At 41.5% G+C, this 19,195-nt stretch overlaps 1 protein-coding gene across 1 annotated transcript; it reads left to right on the top strand.

Annotated features, from left to right (window-relative positions):
• The first annotated feature begins 3,679 nt into the window (after nt 1-3,679).
• On the top strand, nt 3,680-18,247 carry CD48 (CD48 molecule). Its single transcript, XM_036869495.1, has 4 exons — nt 3,680-3,828; nt 12,107-12,400; nt 14,791-15,048; nt 17,546-18,247. The coding sequence occupies exons 1-4, from the start codon at nt 3,747-3,749 to the stop codon at nt 17,638-17,640; spliced, it is 729 nt and encodes a 242-aa protein (XP_036725390.1). The 5' UTR covers nt 3,680-3,746; the 3' UTR covers nt 17,641-18,247.
• The last annotated feature ends 948 nt before the right edge of the window (nt 18,248-19,195 follow it).

Below are 19,195 nucleotides of genomic sequence, written 5' to 3'. Positions count from 1 at the left end.
TGCAAAAATCCTCAACAAAATACTAGCAAACAGAATCCAGCAAAACATTAAAAGGATCATACACCATGGTCAACTGGGATTTATCCCAGGGATGCAAGGATTCTTCAATATACGCAAATCAATCAATGTGATACACCATGTTACCAAAGTGAAGAATAAAAACAATATGATCATCTCAATAGATGCAGAAAAAGCTTTTGACAAAATTCAACACCGATTTATGATAAAAACTCTCCAGAAAGTGGACATAGAGGGAACCGACCTCAACATAATAAAGGCCATATATGACAAACCCACAGCAAACATCATTCTCAATGGTGAAAAACTGAAAGCGTTTCCTCTAAGATCAGGAACAAGACAAGGATGTCCACTCTCACCACTATTATTCAACATAGTTTTGGACGTTCTAGCCATGGCAATCAGAGAAGAAAAAGAAATAAAAGGAATACAAATTGGAAAAGAAGAAATAAAACTGTCACTGTTTGCAGATAACATGATACTATACATAGAGAACCCTAAAGATGCCACCAGAAAATTATTATAGATAATCAATGAGTTTGGTAAAGTAGCAGGATACAAAATTAATGCACAGAAATCTCTTGCATTCCTCTACAATAACAATGAAAGATCAGAAAGAGAAATTAAGGAAACACTCCCATTTACCATTGCAACAAAAAGAATAAAATAGCTAGGAATAAACCTACCTAAGGAGACAAAAGACCTGTATGCAGAAAAGTATAGACACCGGTAAAAGAAATTAAAGATGATACCAACAGATGGAGAGATATACCATGTTCTTGGATTGGAAGAATCAATATTGTGAAAATGACTCTACTACCCAAAGCAATCTGCAGATTCAATGCAATCCCTATCAAATTACAGATGGCAGTTTTTATGGAACTAGAACAAAATATCTTAAAATTTGTATGGAGACACAAAAGACCCCAAATAGCCAAAACAGTGTTGAGGGAAAAAAACGGAGCTGGAGGAATCAGACTCCCTGACTTCAGAGTGTATTACAAAGCTACAGTAATCAAGACAATATGGTACTGGCACAAAAACAGAAATGTAGATCAATGGAACAGGATAGAAAGCCCAGAGATAAACTGACGCTCCTATGTCAACTAATCTATGAGAAAGGAGGTAAGGATATTCAATGGAAAAAAGATAGTCTCTTCAATAAGTGGTGCTGGGAAAACTGGACAGCTACACGTAAAAGAATGAAATTAGAACACTCCCTAACACCATACACAAAGATAAACTCAAAATGGATTAAAGACCTAAATGTAAGGCCAGACACTATAAAACTCTTATGGGAAAACATAGGCAGAACACTCTATGACATACATCACAGCAAGTTCCTTTTTGACCCACCTGCTAGAGAAATGGAAATAAAAACAAAAATAAACAAATGGGACCTAATGAAACTTAAAAGCTTTTGCACAGCAAAGGAAACCATAAACAAGATGAAAAGACAACCCTCAGAATGGGAGAAAATATTTGCAAATGAAGTAACTGACAAAGGATTAATCTCCCAAATATGTAAACAGCTCATGCGGCTCAATATTAAAAAAACAAACAACCCAATCCAAAAATGGGCAGAAGACCTAAGTAGACAGTTCTGCAAAGAAGACATACAGATGGCCAGGAAGCACATGAAAAGCTGCTCAACATCACTAATTATTAGAGAAATGCAAATCAAAAGTACAGTGAGGTACCACCTCACACCAGTTAGAATGGGCATCATCAGAAAATCTACAAATGCTGGAGAGAGTGTGGAGAAACGGGAACCCTCTTGAACTGTTGGTGGGAGTTTAAATTGATAGAGCCACTAGGGAGAACAGTATGGAAGTTCCTTAAAAAACTAAAAATAGAATTACCATATGACCCAGCAATCCCAGTACTGGGCATGTACCCTGAGAAAACCATAATTCAAAAAGACACATGCACCTCAATGTTCACTGCAGCGCTATTTACAATAGCCAGGTCATGGAAGCAACCTAAATGCCCATCGACAGACGAATGGATAAAGAAGATGTGGTACATATATACAATGGAATATTACTCAGCCATAAAAAGGAACGAAATTCCGTCATTTGTAGAGACATGGCTAGATCTAGAGACTGTCATACAGAGTGAAATAAGTCAGAAAGAGAAAAACAAATATTGTATATTAACACATATATGTGGAACCTACAAAAATGGTACAGATGAAACGGTTTGCAGGGCAGAAATTGAGACACAGATGTAGAGAACAAACCTATGGACACCAAGGGGGGAAAGCAGTGGGGTGGTGGTGGTTGTGTGATGAACTGGGAGATTAGGATTGACATATATACACTAATATGTATAAAATGGATAACTAATTCTAATAACCTGCTGTATAAAAAAATAAGTAAAATAAAATTCAAAAATTAAAATAAAAAAAAGATCAAGAGAAAAAACAAAAACAAAAAACAAAAGAAACCCACTGGGCAGCAGCCCTTTTGAAAAATCCTCAGAGTATTCAGTCTGAGCAAATCCCATGACCTTGACTTCCATCCTTTACCCTGTTCTGTCATTTGACTCCGCCTACTCCTCCTCAGCTTCTTTTTCATGGTTCACTTTAAAGTCTTCCTTAGTTAACTCCACTTCAACCTTGCTCATTCTACTCCTGTCTCATCTTATCTTCTAGTCCAAATGTTTACTGTAGTGTAGTTGGGGGAAGAGCTGAATGAAAACTGGGCTTGACTGGAGCTGAAGCATGACCTCAGGCAAGTCTGACCCTGAGTTTCAGTTCGGAAATTCAGGTATTAATACCTGTCCTCACCTCACAGGGCTCCAACATGATCAAGTGTCATATACAATTTCTGGTATTTAGCCGACTCCATTTCCCCATGCTGATCCTTTGGAGAGAGTAACTACTTCCAAGACAAGAGTTCAGAGATTGAGGAGAGCAGTGTTTTTATTTGTCATCTCAATGTTGAGAATCAGAAATGTCCCCAATTTGGAAATAGCTACTAATATGCTGTATCAGGGACTGTGGCTACCTTATGGGTCTCCAAATTGTCCTGGGTGGGCAAATAATTCATTTAGATACAAGAGGGATGGGCCTGAAATTTCTTAGACCACAAGCATGTGGAATCCATTCATTTGGGTCAAATAACCTTGCTTTTCTACTAATGTTCAGTGGATAGGCCAATGTAAAGGTTCATACAGTGAATTTATCATAAGGGAGGAAGAGCCTGGGGGTGAGAGACCAGTATTCAAACTGTGTAGATCTGATTTCCCACACTTTGTGCTCTCAACCTACCCACACATGATCTACTCCTCACATGATTTAAAGTTGGCTCAGGCCAGAAATCCCCTTGGGTGGGTACCTGCAAATTTTAGCCTCTGGATTAATCAGGGTGATTCCTAACTGGGAAACCAAACTCAGATATTCTCTATCAGGGGTCTTTAATCTTTTCTGAGCACTGACATCTCTGAAAACCAGTAGAAGCTATGGATCCTCTCACCAGAAAACAAAACTAACACACATTCAAACAAAATGGTTCGTTTCCGTTGTGCTCTCATTAAAAAAAAAAAAAAAAAAAAATGGGGTTTCCTGTTTCTGGTGCCCAGGCCCCACCCACGAGTTGCTGGATGGAGAGAATTCAGTGCTTTTTTTTTCTAATCTTAAGACACGAGTTCAAGAGAGTCCTCGGTCCCTTCCTAGCTTGGTTCTGGCCTGTCTCCAGAGTTCCTGGGAAGTTCTGGAGAGTAGCATGTGCTCCAGAAGGTGGGAACTGTCTCTGGCTCTGGAACTTCTACTGCTGCCTCATTTGTTCCTGGCAACCAGCGTACAAGGTACTTTCCAGAAATTGTCTGCCTCTAATTGTGCACTGAAAGCCCTGTCAGACGGAAAAGGGAATATGGGGTGTGGCTTCACCTGGAAGTGGAGTAGCGGGTCCGGGCAGCAGTGGTAAGTTGGGGAGCCTTCCTTAGCCTGGAGAATCAGACTCCATCTCTTTCCCGAAGGGGCCGTGACAAAATTAGGACCTTGGTGAGATGGGGAAGTAGGCCCCTCATATTTAGTGCTGTGGTTTGTCCTCTGTAAAGTCTCCTTGCATTGTGAATAACAGGAAGCTACTCTGATAGCCGCCACATTTTATGCTCAGGTGTGTTGTGCTCCTTGAGGCATTCTTTGAGACCTTTGTCTTTGCAAGGAGTTGTGTCGTGAGCAAAGGTAAATGATGCTGTCATTGTCCCAGAGAGAGACAAAACTGTGGGAAAGGAAACTTGTCTAGGGTCTCTGAGTGAGAGTCTGAGCAGAGAACTCAGTATCAGAGGAACCTCCAAACATCTGATTAAGAGTTCAGGTTTGTTCTTCTGCCATGGGCTTGTTCTGGTCCCTTCGTGTGCTAATTTTCCTTTCCCTGTTACAGCTGCCCAGCCCTCCAGAACCTGTCTGAGAATTGAGAGCTAAGTTATTGTCTTTCTCACTATTCCCCCTAATAAATACTCAGGTCTTTTTCATTTGAGGGGCTTTAATGCTCACCACTATGGAAAAAAATGAGTAAAAGTGAATGTTCTTATGGGAAACAAATATAACATCATAGAATTATGACAGTATGTAACTTTTAGGGAGACGAGATAGCAATGCTTAAAGGAAACCCTGTTGGCCAATTATGCAAGGCCTCTCAGGGTGGTAATACATTGGATCTGGTTTATGACTGGTTTAGGAGAGGAAGAAATTTTTCTCTACCCTTCTAGGTTCTTCTGGCTGGTCTAAGAATTAAATTGACATGAGACATATTAACAAGAGAAAATCAGAGTTTAATATTGCGTACATGGGAGAAACCCAGAAAACCTGAGTAACTTGCCATAATGGCTGAAGTCCTCACCTTAAATATCATCCTCAGCTAAAGACAAAAGAGGATGTTGAAGGTGACAGTTCTGGGAGGTTATCAGGAAGAGCACAGTAAACAAGGGTAAGGTTGTTAGGCAGATTTAAGTTAGCGCCTTCTCCAGTGATAAGAGTTTCTAGAGATTTGGTCTCCCTCTCTGTCCTCTTCCAGTACAGAGAGGGAGACACCCTTACAAATGAAAATTTCCCTTACAAATATAAATGTTTCTTACAAAAGGGTAACTCCTACATGGTTTTCAGAATGTTTACCACGTCTTCTCTTTCTTTAGAAAATAACCAGCTTAAAACAATTAATATGCCAAAGAAACATATATTAGGGTGGCAAATTCTGCTCCCTTAGGCTGTATGAGCCTAGAGACATGATGTCTTCAGGGCACTCATGGCTGTGTGGGCTCCATGGGACTGACTGTACTCATAGGACACTGATATGACCTTGGGAGTGGGGACTGGCATGAAGTATTCATCCAATTGTTGGGAAAGATAAAGATGCCAAGAGAACTGGAATATTTCAGGACTTTTCTAGACTTAGGTCAATGTGTCTAAATCTTTTTATGTCTAGATTATGCCTACAGATGGTCCTTTTATCCCCAATTTATGACCCCCTCACTCCATAACCACATTTCATCTAAATTTAACTTTGCTGTTTGCCTTGAAGGAGGTTCTGTCTCCCTTACCTCTAGGTCTATATAAATGCCTTTCCTTCTGCCTAAAATTTCCTTCACTCTCTTCTCTCCAGCTCCTCCCTTAGCATTCCATTTTCATGTGACTTCCTCCTGGAAACCTCAGGCTCCAGGTTATGGTTGGTGAACTGCTTGATTGTCTGTTTCCTTGAGCCCCGTGAGGACAGGGACCTTGTCCAGTGCTAAACCTGGCACAGTGCCTAGAACATGGCATGGGCTCAATAAATAATTATTAATCCTATGAATGAATGACATCAAAGGACTTCCTTTCAGGTTATCTGTCCAGATCTTCCTAGGGGTATAGTAATTCTCTCCTCCCCAGTAAGGGATGCTCTTGTGATGAAATTTAAGAAGTAGTTTTAAATCTTCTCCTTAATCCCTCCTCAGACTTGAGTTTCTCAGCTCTCTGACCTCAGGGCCCCCTCATCACTAGTAGGCATCTTCCCTGTCTCCCTTCAGTACAACAGAGTGTGGTGGAAACAGCTTGAACTGGGAATCGGAAGACCTATGTTCTGTGTTCCATGCCATGGGACTTTCTATAAATTGTGAAAGCTTCCTGAGCCTCAATTTTCTCCACTCTGTTATGGGTATAACAATATGCTCACCATTTTTTCAAGGGGTTATTGTTAAGATCAAAAGAAATAAAGAATGTGAAATTGCTCTGTGATTGTGACCACATACAATTTGAGGTAGATAAGAGCTGAGAAGAACATAAGGAAACTCCAAAGCCCAACACGCTCTCCTGAGCCACAGACCTGAATTTCTAACTGCTTTTAAAACATCTCCAGACTCTCCAAACACATTTCCAAAATCTAACTCCCCATCTTTGTTCCAGCTATCTACTGCTGCATAACAAGCCACCACAACACTGGGACTTCCTCACCTTCCATTTAGTTATTGCAATCTGGCCGATTAAACTCATTAGACTTCCCATCTCAGGAAATGGCACTCTCTCTGTTCATCTTGTCCCCCATGACACACATCTGGAATCTTGATATCTATTGACAAATTACTTCCTTGAAAGGTTTGTACAGGTTTGTTAAATATTTGATCTCATTAGAGAGCTCCAGGTAACTCTATATCAATATCTTTAAGACTCATCTCTTTCAGTTCTTCAAAGTTTTACTAGAAATCACATGACTTGTTTTTAGAGTAATCAGAATTTCTCCTTTAGGACCTCTTTCTCCTTCCTGGGTAGACTCTTTTTGTATGAAATTACAACTTCCTTTGATCTGATTTTTCCCCCTGTTTTAGTTTTGCTTCTCTACAGACAAGAAACATGGTTAAGCACAGGAAAGATCTGCTTCATTTTCTGTTATAAACTACAGGTAAACACCGTTACTTTATCCTAAGCATCCACACACATAACCAACTACTTCTTCTTGATAGAATTAAATCAAAATAGTACTTTTCTTTAAGTAGTTTTCTACTTCTAAAACATGGAATTGTTAGGAAGGCAAATCAAGATTTTTTCAATTTACTTTAAAAATTGAAAAAATACATAAATATATTATATATAAGAAAAATATAAGTGAATCTATCTATCTGAATTTATTAGACAATCCTCTGTAAAGACTAACCACCCCTTGATATCCTAAATTGTACTACAATGGCTGGGCATTAATTTTTGCAATCTATATCAGTAATATTAATGCATCTTTCTTCAACTTGTGATTGGATTAAAGAATGCTTCTAGAAGACTAGAATATTTTTTTGTTCCCTTTTTTTATGGTTAATCAAGTATTCTTTCTACTGTTTCTATCTTTAGGTTCATGTTGCTTTTTAAGCCTACCCTTTCATTAGATATTTCATAACAAAACTCAACATTCTTTTATTAAATTAATTTTTATTTTATTTGGAGTGTAGTTGATTTACAATATTGTGGTTAGTTTCAGGTGTACAGCAAAGTGATCATTTATACGTAAACATATATTCATTCTTTTTCAGATTCTTTTCCCCAAACTCACTTTTCCTTTGCTATTCTCAGGCATGAGTCTCAGCCCATGAGAGGTTGCTGGGTTTATATTTCAAGGTTTCCCTTAGCTGCTTTTTATTGATTTGTTGATACTGAAACCATGAATGCTCTATTCAACACTCTTTTATGTTGTTTCTTTTGAGAGTTTCTGGGCAGCTTCTCCATTGCTCCTCTGCTGTCTATGTCCTAATAGTCATCTTTTATTCATTTATTCAGGACCCAACCATAAGACAGGGCTGCTGCACTGTCCCAGTTTGGGCACATTATGATACTTAAGAAACACTGTTCATTGGTCATAAGTAATTAAATAGTAACTCCAATTTCTACTTGAATTCTCTCAAAGGATGTTAAGGGGAATCCAATTTATAAGCTATAGTAATACTTCTACCATATCCTCTCCTGTCCTCTTCAGTCTTCTCAAACCATCCCACTCCTGTGCTGCCCAGAGATTCTCACTCTTTTGAGCCTTAATACTATAGCACCCCGATTTCCTAAACCAACCTGAGTGGCCCCTGTTTATCTTCTCTTTTCCTCTCTGCCTTTTCAGTCCAAACCAACCTTAAGAAGTAAGCAAAAAAAAAGCTAAGTGGTAGTAAAAATAAGAAAAATGTGACTAGTAGGAGGTCATGAGGAGATGACTGGGAACACTTATGTATGCATTTGTGTCCCTGCCATTCATTCATTCATTCATTCATTCTTTCATTCTATACTAAACAACAAATGTGAGCCAAGTATTGTGGGGATTCAAAATTGAGTAAGACATGGTTTTTGCCTTTGAGAAGTTCACAATCTTAGTGACTATGTGTCTGTTATAGTTTTTCCCTCCCCCTCACATTTTAGTTTGAAGTTCTTTTGAAGCATGTTGGGGATACCCTGGACAAACAAGATCTCATTGTTATAAAGCAGACTCCATTCTCACCAGGAGAAATGATGTGTATTATAACTGGGTCTGGATCATGACTTGAGTCTATATGCTCTGTATTCTTCATTCCTCATTTGGTTCATCTTCATTCCTCCTTCCCCAAGGAAGCTTCAGGTAAGTTCTCTGGTCTTACCATGTTGCTGGGGCCTCTTTCTTATCATCACATGTCCTAGCCAAAGACTTGGTTTTGTTTTTCTTTTGTGCATGCTGATGTCTTTTACTTTTAGACCTAGCCTACAAGTGAAAGCTTCTTCAGGAGCTGCTACAGTTTTTTGGATTTTTGGCCCCTACTTCAACATTCTTCACTCTTCCAGATTCACATATAGGCATTCATTCCTAAAAAATATATCATTAGTCTAGTCCTTATTTTACCACTGTTTTGGTACAATAAAGTAAGTTCAACAGGTAGTTGTTAAACATCTCAATACTTAATGCATAGTACTAGATGTTATGGATACAAAATTAACGTAGGTAATAATAATAAAACAATACATGGCATTTATTGAATACTTACTAATCTTCCAAGTATTATTCTACGTACTTTATGTGTATTGATTATTTGTATTAATTTAATTGTATTCTAAGCATTTATTTGTGTAACTCTGGGTCAGGGTTCTTTAGAGAAAAAGAACCAATAGGATATATATAAATATATAGAAAGAGATTTATTATGAGGCCCATGCAGTTATGGAAGCATAACCCATATTATGTACTTCTTTGGAGAAGTCCCATGATCTGCCATCTGCAAGATGGAGGCCAGGAAAGCTACAGGTGTAGTTCCAGTACAAATCCACAGGCCTGAGAATATATAGACTCATGATTTGAGTCTATTTGCTCTGTGTCCTTCATTCTCAGTGGACTCATCTTCATTCAACCTTCCACAAAGAGGCTTCAGGGAGCCAATGGTCTAATTCCTAGTCCAAGTCCTAAGGTCCAAGGACCAGGAACACTGATGTCCAAGGGTAGGAGAAGATGGATATCCCAGCTCAAAGTAGAAAGCAAATTTGCCTTTTTTTCTGCCTTTTTGTCCTATTCTGGTCCTCAATAGATTGGATGATGTTCACACACATTGGTGAGGGTGATCTTCTTACTCAGTTTACTGATTGAAATGCTAATCTCTTCCAGAAAAACCCTTATAGATGATCCAGAAATAATGTTTTACCAGCTCTCTGGGCATCCTTTAACTCAGTAAACTTGACACATGAACTTCACCTTCACAAACTCTGTAAGATAAATACTAAAACAAAGGCAGAGAGGCTAGGTAAAATGCTCAAGGTTATACATCTAGTAAGTGGGCTAGGATTTAAATAGTCTAATTCTAGAGCCCATGATCTTTTTTTTTTCTTTTTGAATTGTATTTATTTATTTATTTATTTTTGGCTGTATTGGGTCTTTGTTGCTGCACGCAGGCTTTCTCTAGTTGTGGCGAGCTGTGCATACTCTTTGTTGCAGTGTACAGTCTTCTCATTTCAGTGGCTTCTCTTGTTGTGGAGCACGGGCTCTAGGCACGTGGGCTTCAGCAGTTGTGGCATGCAGGCTCAGTAGTTGTGGCTCGTGGGCTCTAGAGCACAGGCTCAGTAGTTGTGGCACACGGGCTTAGTTGCTCCACGGCATGTGGGATCTTCCTGGGCCAGGGCTCGAATCTGTGTCCCCTGCATTGGCAGGCAGATTCCTAACCACTGCACCACCAGGGAAGTCCCCAGAGCCCATGATCTTAACCATTATACTACAATGGAGAATGAGTTAAACTCATGAGATTCGTTTTTTGTCCGTAGGAAGCATGTGGTCTGGTGATAAAGGCAAGTAATAGACATTAAATGGATCACTTTAATATGATATGAGTTCTAAGATATAGACATGCACAGGATATTGTAGCTTTCCTTCCTCCTTCCTTCACCACCTATGTGTAATGATTCAAAAAAAGCCATCCTGGTGGTTGGCTGTGACTTCTCACTGAGAAATAAAGTGGTTAATTGTGGGTTGTGCTATCTTCCTAAGCATATGTCTGAGACTTGTTGGAGAGTCTACCAAGGATGACCTAGGCCAGCAGTTCTCAACCAGAATGAAGGCAGGAAGATTTTTCCTCCCAGGGGGCATTTGGCATTGTCTGGAGATATTTTTGATGGTCACAACTGGAATGATGCTACTGGCATCTAGTGGGCAGAGGTCAGGGAGGCTGCTAAATATCCTACAATGCACAAGGACAGCCCTTCACAACAAGGAATTCTCTGGTCCAAAAAGTCAATAATGCCAAGGTTGAAAAACACTGACCTAGGCTGTCTATTGTCACCACTTTTATTAATTCACATGGAAACAAGTAACAGAATGAGAACGAGTCTAGAATATGTGTCTAGTAATTTTAAAATCTTGAAGAGAAAGTATGCTCCTGAAGAGGCTGTATGGTCCAAGAGGCCAGAGACTCTGCATTGCTGATGTCAGAGCCTAGAACAGGACCTGGCACATAGTCATTGTTCAAATACTGTTGGTTGGACTGAACTGATTATGTCACAGAGATTATAAAATATGGAATGGATCAATCAGAAACAGTGTGGAAATAAATGTCTGTGTGTGTCTGTGAACGCACCAGGCATACATTAAATGCTCCATAACTGGTTGTTGAATGGATAGATGGATGGTTGGAAGGATTAGTGACTAGGAACTTGAAAGACCTGGGAATACAGGCATTTTGAATCTTTATTGAAAAGAATGTTTTTGGAAATGATAGACATGTGGAAATTAAATAGGTATAGATACGATGTTAAACAATATGAAGTTTTGTGTGACAGTATATGAGGTAAGAGCGATATAGATCATATTTCTTCTTTCCTCTACCATTAGCTTTTTTCTACTGCTCTTTCTCAGCCTATACATTTACACTTAGTTTTCCTCCCTCCACGGAGAGTGTTAGCAGACCTCCCTTCATCTTATGTCTTCTGGCTATCACCTTTTCTTTCTCCTTGCATTCAAGAAACCAGGTTTTTTAGAACTGAGGCTTATACAATTTGGGGTGCCCTCATGAGAAAGAGAACAGAACTGTAAATACAAATAGGAAATAAAAATAAATGTAGTTAGAATGAGAAAAGAAAGCCCAGTGTATCACAAGTTTTTTTAAAAGCTGACAAATACAAAAATCACAAAAGCCAGAAAAATAGCACAATATTTTTATTAATAAAATGCTTTCACTCTCCTATAATACTTTGCCACTGACTAACTCTGGTTCCCTTTCATTTCAAACCTTGTTTCTCCTTTACTTCTTACCTACTGCTGGAGAACTAAATTGAACCACAAGGAACACAAACACAGAGAGGAGACGTGACTCGTCATCATTTTATTTGAAAATGTCCTGTTATGAGAGTAAGGGAGAGAGCCAGGTCTGGCTCAGTGTCCTTTTTCTTTCTCGTCTAGGGCAGAATTAGACGGATTATAAGCACATCTCCTGTCCTCATGCCCACTTCTCAAGCTCTAACTATCATTGAATTCCTGATCAGTGGTCAGGCCCTCTGATAAAGATCATACTCACTGCTCCCAAGCAAAAGTCTCTTCCTTCTTCTTTGTTCCACCAGCCCAGGCCAAAGCCTGGGCCACTGGGCAGCTCCGCCTTCTCTAAAATGGGTCTCACTCACTCTGACTCTCATTGGCAGATTATTCAAAATATGCCGTCTCCGGCAGCAACGTGAGTCTGCCAATCTCCAGTTTGCCGAGGAACTACAAATCACTCACCTGGTTTTATACTGCTGACCAGAAGATTGTAGAATGGGAATCCGGTCAGCTTAAATACTTCAATACTAAATTTAAGGACAAGGCCAGGCTTGATCTTCAAAGTGGCACACTGCACATCAATAACGTCCAGAAGGAGGACAGCAGCACTTACCTCCTGATGGTGCTGAAGGACACTGGGGATGAGGACGAATGGAAGATCCCACTGGTGGTGCTTGGTGAGTTCGGGGAACCAAGCAGCAAGTCCCCACTCTAGGGCCCTGGACGGACCACTGGGAGGGGACTCTCCCTGGGTGGGGGGGAACCTCAGGATAGGCTTAATTCATTTCTCCTGGAGCCAGTTCCACTTGGAAGTGAGGCTGGGCCAGCCAGACTCGAAGTAGATTACTCTGGGACATTTAAAACCTCTTCTGACATTAAGGAGTCTAAGATTTGAAGATAAAGAAAACAGTAAGGATGGTTTCCTCTCTATTCTCTTCATGCTCTCCTGTGATCAACCCAAATCAGTTCTGAGCTCTTCTTAATAACATAACTGAACAAAGACTTCATCAAACATAAGGAAAAAGATAGAAGAGATAAAGAATTGGGCAAGAGCTGTTCAAGAGTGTTTTTACCTTTCAGAATGGTTGGGACAAAAACTTCCACTCCTAGCGCCAGCCTAACCAGTATATGTGAAGTAAGGGCTTGAACATTATACTTGGAGTCAGACAGACCTGGGTTTAAAACCCTGGTCAGTAACTTACTATCTGTGTGAACTTGGAGAAAGATCTTGCCATCTCTGCCCCATTAGGTAAGATTCTGTTGATGGCAAGTGATGGAGACCAATTTGATGTACCTTTAGCAAAAAAGGAGAATTTCTTTGAAAAAAAGAAAAATAGGACTATTTAAAGCAATGCAAGGAGTTTAGTAGAGTCAAGAAGGGCTGAAGGGGAGCAAGAACGGTCTAAGAGGCTAAAATCCCCTGCTCACTCACTTCCTCCATGTCATATGGCCTGAAAATTCAAGACGTACTGGGAACAGGAAAGATTCAAAGGCTTTTACAGTGGTTTTTTAAAAAAATCCCAAATTTATATCATTTACCAAATTCTGTGGTAAATACTCCCACCACAGCCACCTCCAAACTGCTAACGGTTTCACAACCAACTTGCAACATTTCTGCATATCTTAAAATCCACAAACTGGCTTGGCTTTAGCACACTTGCCTAGGGATAAGACCCTGAGGATGCGATTAGCAGAAGAATCATCCTTCAGTCCAGCCCAGGAATTTCTGACAGCTCAAAGGGGGCCTCTTGGAGCCAGGCTGCCCTAGCTGGCTCTGTCCACAAAGTGCTCAGGGCTGTGCTGCTTACCATGGGAAATGAGGAAGGTATGCAAGACTTGAGGCCAGACCACAGGAAATGATGAAAAACAGTATGAAGATTGCTCATATAAAGTATGCAGGAGGAGTCCAGCAATCTGATAGGGTTTCATGGAGGAGATGGATCTAAAGTTCAGGAGGTCAGATGGCAGAGTCTCCATTGCCCCTCACAGACATACAACCCAGAGGCCAGCACTGATTGGGTCAATTCTCTGCCACATTTTAATCCTCTGAGATCTGAGCTGCATTGATTCTGTAAGTGTTTTACCCTTGACCAGAAGGAAAAGACCCCAGAGGATTTCAAGTAAAGCAATCCTAGTCAAGGAAGGAGCAGATGATGGGATTACCTCTCAACCAATCTGGCTGCAGGATGACAGCAGTGATGACGCTGTGACCTCCAGCATGCATGTAACGCTTACACCCTGCAAAAGCACTTCCTCATGGACCATGACATTGTATCTTACTAACATTGTGCTGTGAAGCAGTCATCTTACATGCAAGAAGGAAGTTCAAGGGGTTAGTTATCTTGCCTAATGTCACTCTACCAGGGCCAAGTCCAGGACCCAGGCTGGTCTCACTGTAAAGCAAGTGTTATGTCTTTTCTATCGCATAACTGATTCATCCATCCATCCATCCATCCACCTATCCCTTTCATCAGATACTTATAGAATACCTGCTCTGTGGCTGGCACTGAGATACCAAAGTTAACTGATGCAGTGCTGTTCATCACTACTGATTTTTGCTGGGAATTCCATGAGGTTCTTCTCTGTAGTTCTGCCAGCGTCCAGGAAAGGTATAGGGTGGTACCTCTTACCCCAGGACTCTTGCTGAATCTGAGCCCAAGAACTCTTGAAGGACTGATAGGCCAAGGTGCCAAGTGTGGGCCATTGCTAGAGAAGGGGCCCTGAGCAGCTCAGACAGTTGGGATATCAAGTCCAACCCTGCTGATCTCTATGCTAAACCTCTGCTGTTCTTTCTGGCCCACAGACGGTCATAACCCCATTTTTGTTTCTGGGTGCATGGCTCCCCCTTCTGGATCAAGCTTAGCTTCACTCCAAGGAGTAGCTGTTTCAGTCGGAAGCCTCCAGAGGTCAAAGCTGCTCACTGGTTCCCTCTGCAGGGGCCTCTTCTCCATTACTGCTCCTGCAGCCCTCTGGGGCTCCCTTTGTACTTTGTTGGCTAAACCCTCCCAGCATAAATGCTTCGTAAATGCATAAACCCATTGTCTCATCTTAGCGTATTCATTTTTAGACCCTGTACAAAAGCCTGCCATAAAAGTCAAGAAGACACAGGAAGTGAACAAGTGTAACCTAACCCTGTCCTGTGTGACCCAGGACCAGCCTGTAAACTACACCTGGTATGCAGAGTCCCTTCCAAAAGAGTTCCAGAGCAGTGTGCTTGAAGTGACCCATGCACCACAAAACTACTCCAGGTCTTACACCTGCCAAGTCAGCAATCCTGTGAGCAGCCAAAATAGAACAGTCAACTTCACTTCACCCTGTGTACTGGGTAAGAGATACTGCCAGGGGAGCTGAGGTGGGCACAGGGTAACTAGTCTTCTCTTGAAGGAAGAAAAGCGTGGGGATCTTATTCAGCCTCCTGGCACAGAAATTAGTGGAGAATCCCAAAGGCGTCTGTGAGGCATGGAAGACTTGGGTTCTCTAAGGTTTCACTGCCTTGCTGAGAGGGTTCACCGCCTCTCAGCAAGCTCACCTCGGCTTTGTGGAGCTCAGTGTCCTCATCTGCAAAGGGCAGTTGGCACAGGGGCTCTGATTTCCCCTTCTCCTGCCGTGCTCTAACAGTGCATGGTCCTGGAATCTGAGGCCAGTGTCCTTGCAGAATAATCTGAGATTTCAGGGTGAGCAGGGAGAAAAAGGGCAAGTAGGGAAACAGTCCAGACACTGTTGGGCAGCAACACAGAGACATTTCTGGTAGGCAGCAAAGGAAAAAAGGGCCAAGTGGACGAGCATGAGCGAGAACAAGTGGTGAACAGGAGATCCTGATCCTAAGGTAGAGACTTTCTGTTCTTCCCCAGGTGTATGCTCCTTGATGAAGTTGGAAAAGCAAACTCTGGGTTTCATGTTTCAGATTTCTCTGTCGCCTGGGAGGATCCACTCATTAGAGCATCACTCCTGGTTCTCTCTCAAGCCTACACAGGTCCCATAGTGGGGTAGCTATGAGCATAGGTTTTGGAGTCAGTTACACCTGGGATTAATCCTGGGACTGTCACTTACCAGCTAAACAAGTTACTTAGCTTCTCCAAGTCATGTCCTTCTTTTTTTATTTTTACATCTTTATTGGAGTATAATTGCTTTACAATGGTGTGTTAGTTTCTGCTGTACAACAAAGTGAATCACTGTATGTATACACATATCCCCATATCCCCTCCCTCTTGAGCCTCCCTCCCACCCTCCCTCTCCCACCCCTCTAGGTGGTCACAAAGCACCGAGCTGATCTCCCTGTGCTATGCGGCTGCTTCCCACTAGCTATCTATTTTACATTTGGTAGTGTATATCTGTCAGTGCTACTCTCTCACTTCATCCCAGCCTCCCCTTCCCCCACTGTGTCCTCAAGTCCGTCCTCTACGTCTGCGTCTGTATTCCTGCCCTGCCAGTAGGTCCATCAGTACCATTTTTCTAGATTCCATATATATGCATTAGCACAGGGTATTTTTCTCTTTCTGACTTACTTCACTCTGTATGAAGTCATGTCCTTCTTAAATAAGACAAAATAATAGTTCTTATCTCATACTGTTATAAGGATTAAATGAGACAATACAGATAACTACCTAGCACAATATCTAACAAGTCCTCAGTGAATGGTAGTTAACCTAGGCCCAGTCTTTTTAATTCTAGAGACACTAGGGATTTGGGAACCACTTAATAAATTTGGATCACCATCTTCAGCATTCCAGGCCCTGTACTCTCCACACGCCTGAAATCATATCCCCAAGCCCTGGTGTACAAATCCCTCCAGAATAACTCATACCTGTGATGCCAACATTTACCTGAGATCCCTGTCATACCCAATCATCAGGGATCATGGCCCCTGGAGACATGGCTCTTTCATGGTCTTCCTGGACCCAGTCTACTCTGCCCACCTGTGCTGATTTCTTTACCTCTGCTCCCACACATGAGCTATGGAAGCTGTATGTTCAGTATTCTTCCCAACCTACTGGTCATGTCTCTTCTAGTCTTTCCTGATATGCCCTGCTTTTCTGCCACCATAGACCCAATATGACACTTTGGTATCTGACCATAAGATCACCAGTTGGCTGGGTGGTTCTAACACCACCTTTATATCACCACCATATCCTGAGATCCAGAAAAAGGAAGAGAAACAATCCCTGTCCTTTATAGAATGAAGTGGCTGCTCATTCACAGAGAGGATGAAAGCAATAATATATCTATTTTTTGAAGGGCTAAGCCCATCTTGTCACTTTTTAGCTATCCAAATTATCCTAGAAAAGTATCCCTAATTCTTCTTCCCTAATTTATCAGGATCCTCTCCTCCCCTCCCCTGCCTTCCCCTTCTGTATCTCTTTATTTCCCTTTCTTTTTTTTTCCTACCCCTTTTTTTCTTCCTAGTTGGTACTGATGGTTAGTAGTGTAGAGAAACACGGAAGGGAAGTAATACTTCCTTCCCTAAAGTTAGCGCATAGCATCATATTATCAACTGCACCTGAAGCTCTGCCCTACTTAATGGCTGCCCAGTGTAGGAGAGTGATTCTTTCCCAGGTCCACAGATGTGCCAAGGTAACCTTCAAGTACAGGACTCAGCTAAGCCAGTGATATTTAAGGGATTTCTGTACTCTTTATACTTTACATCTGGGAGTTTGAGCTTTGCTCAATCTGGGAAAAGGATGTCCCAGGCACACTGGGTCTGGATTCAGGGAGGAAACAATTCCCCTGCTCTATAAGCTCCCATGCCAATGTCCAGTACCCCTGCCCCTTCTCAACACATTAATCAAGACACCTAAATGTTTTGTGTTTTCTTGCTATTTCAGCCCTATCCTCTGGAGTAGCTTGGACTGCAACTTGGCTAGTGATCATGGTAACCACTGTTCTTGGTCTCCTATGGATCAGAGATAAGCTCTTCTAACTCAAGAGTGAAACTTCAAGAATGCAAGATCTTGCCCTCATCAGTAACCATACTATTAACCAGCACAGAAGTTCTGGCTATATAGGATGGGGGAAAGTACTGAGATGTCTACAAGGATTTTCAAATTAACTTTTTAAAACCATAGTAATATTTTATTTTATATCCTCTAGTTGTTTTTTAACATACATATACACATGCATTATTCCCACCAAAAAATGGGCAAAATGTATTATGCAATGTTTTCTTGTTGGAATAAATATTTGATATGATTGTCAAAGTGGATTCCTAAAGTTGCCCCAAATTTGTTGGACAATGCCTGCTCCATTAGCCTAGACAAACCGGAACATGGAGATACAAAGGGGAACACCTGGGACCACTGCCTCCTGTGTGCCTACAGGGCTGGGAGGTAATTTGTTCTGTCTCTAACTCTTGCTTCCACATCCTTGCCAAACCTCCTGGGGTTCCAGCTCTCAAACTCCTCCCCCACCAAGTTCTGGTCTCCTTCTCAGGTTTGCCTTGTTCTAGCCTCTGTGAGGAACATACTTATTAGGTTTCCTGGGAATGTGAGGTCAGGCTTACTCCCCCAGAACTGAGTATGCAGCTGTTTTTTTTTGCCCTGATTTTTTTACATCTTTATTGGAGTATAATTGTTTTACAATGTTGTGTTAGTTTCTGCTGTATAACAAAGTGAATCAGCTCTACGTATACGTATATCCCCTCCCTCTTGAGCCTCCCTCCCACCCTCCCCATCCCAGCCCTCTAGGTCGTCACAAAGCACCGAGCTGATCTCCCTGTGCTATGCGGCAGCTTCTCACTAGCTATCTATTTTACACAGGGCAGTGATATCTGTCAATGCTAGTCTCTCACTTCATTCCAGCCTCCCCTTCCCCTCCTGTGTCCACAAGTCCATTCTCTATGTCTGAGTCTCTATTCCAGCCCTTCCACTACATTCATCAGTACCATTTTTCTAGATTCCATATATATTGAGTATGCAGCTTTATCACATAAAGAGGGTCCTTCCCAAGCCTCTTATTGGGAGCTGAGTTTCCTCTGCTCCTCTTTTCACCATTGTTGTTGTGTGGGCAGCTCTTCAAGTCCTAGTTGTGTCCTGAGATCCAAAAAACCATCAAATCGACTAAATGCTGTCACCAGGGTCTTTCATTATAGGAAGGTAAGAGCTACCAGGCCCACCATTGACATAACACCTGGATTTTTTGCTGTATGTTCTCCTCCTCTAAGGTTCTCCATGGGCCTGAAGCTGAGAGGGTCACTAAAGGATGTGCTTCCCTTTCAATGAACTGTCCCACCACAGACCATTTTCTCTTTACACCAAATCAGCCTTACCTCCCCTTCCCCTCATCACCTCTGTGGCAGAGATAATACTGTGTGTTCATCAAACACTTTCATTTCCTTTCTGGACTTTGACGTTAATAATTTTATGTGTCAAACCTTATTCTGGGTGTGTCTCTGAGGGTGTTTCTGGGTGAGGTTAACATTTGAATCAGTAGACTGAGTAAAGCAGATTATCCTCTCCAGTGTGGGTGGGCCTTATCCA

The sequence above is a fragment of the Balaenoptera musculus genome, chromosome 1, assembly GCF_009873245.2.
Source record: "Balaenoptera musculus isolate JJ_BM4_2016_0621 chromosome 1, mBalMus1.pri.v3, whole genome shotgun sequence".
NCBI lineage: Eukaryota > Metazoa > Chordata > Mammalia > Artiodactyla > Balaenopteridae > Balaenoptera > Balaenoptera musculus.
Note: the sequence above shows the minus strand (reverse complement) of the source record. Positions and strands in the feature narration are given on the sequence as shown.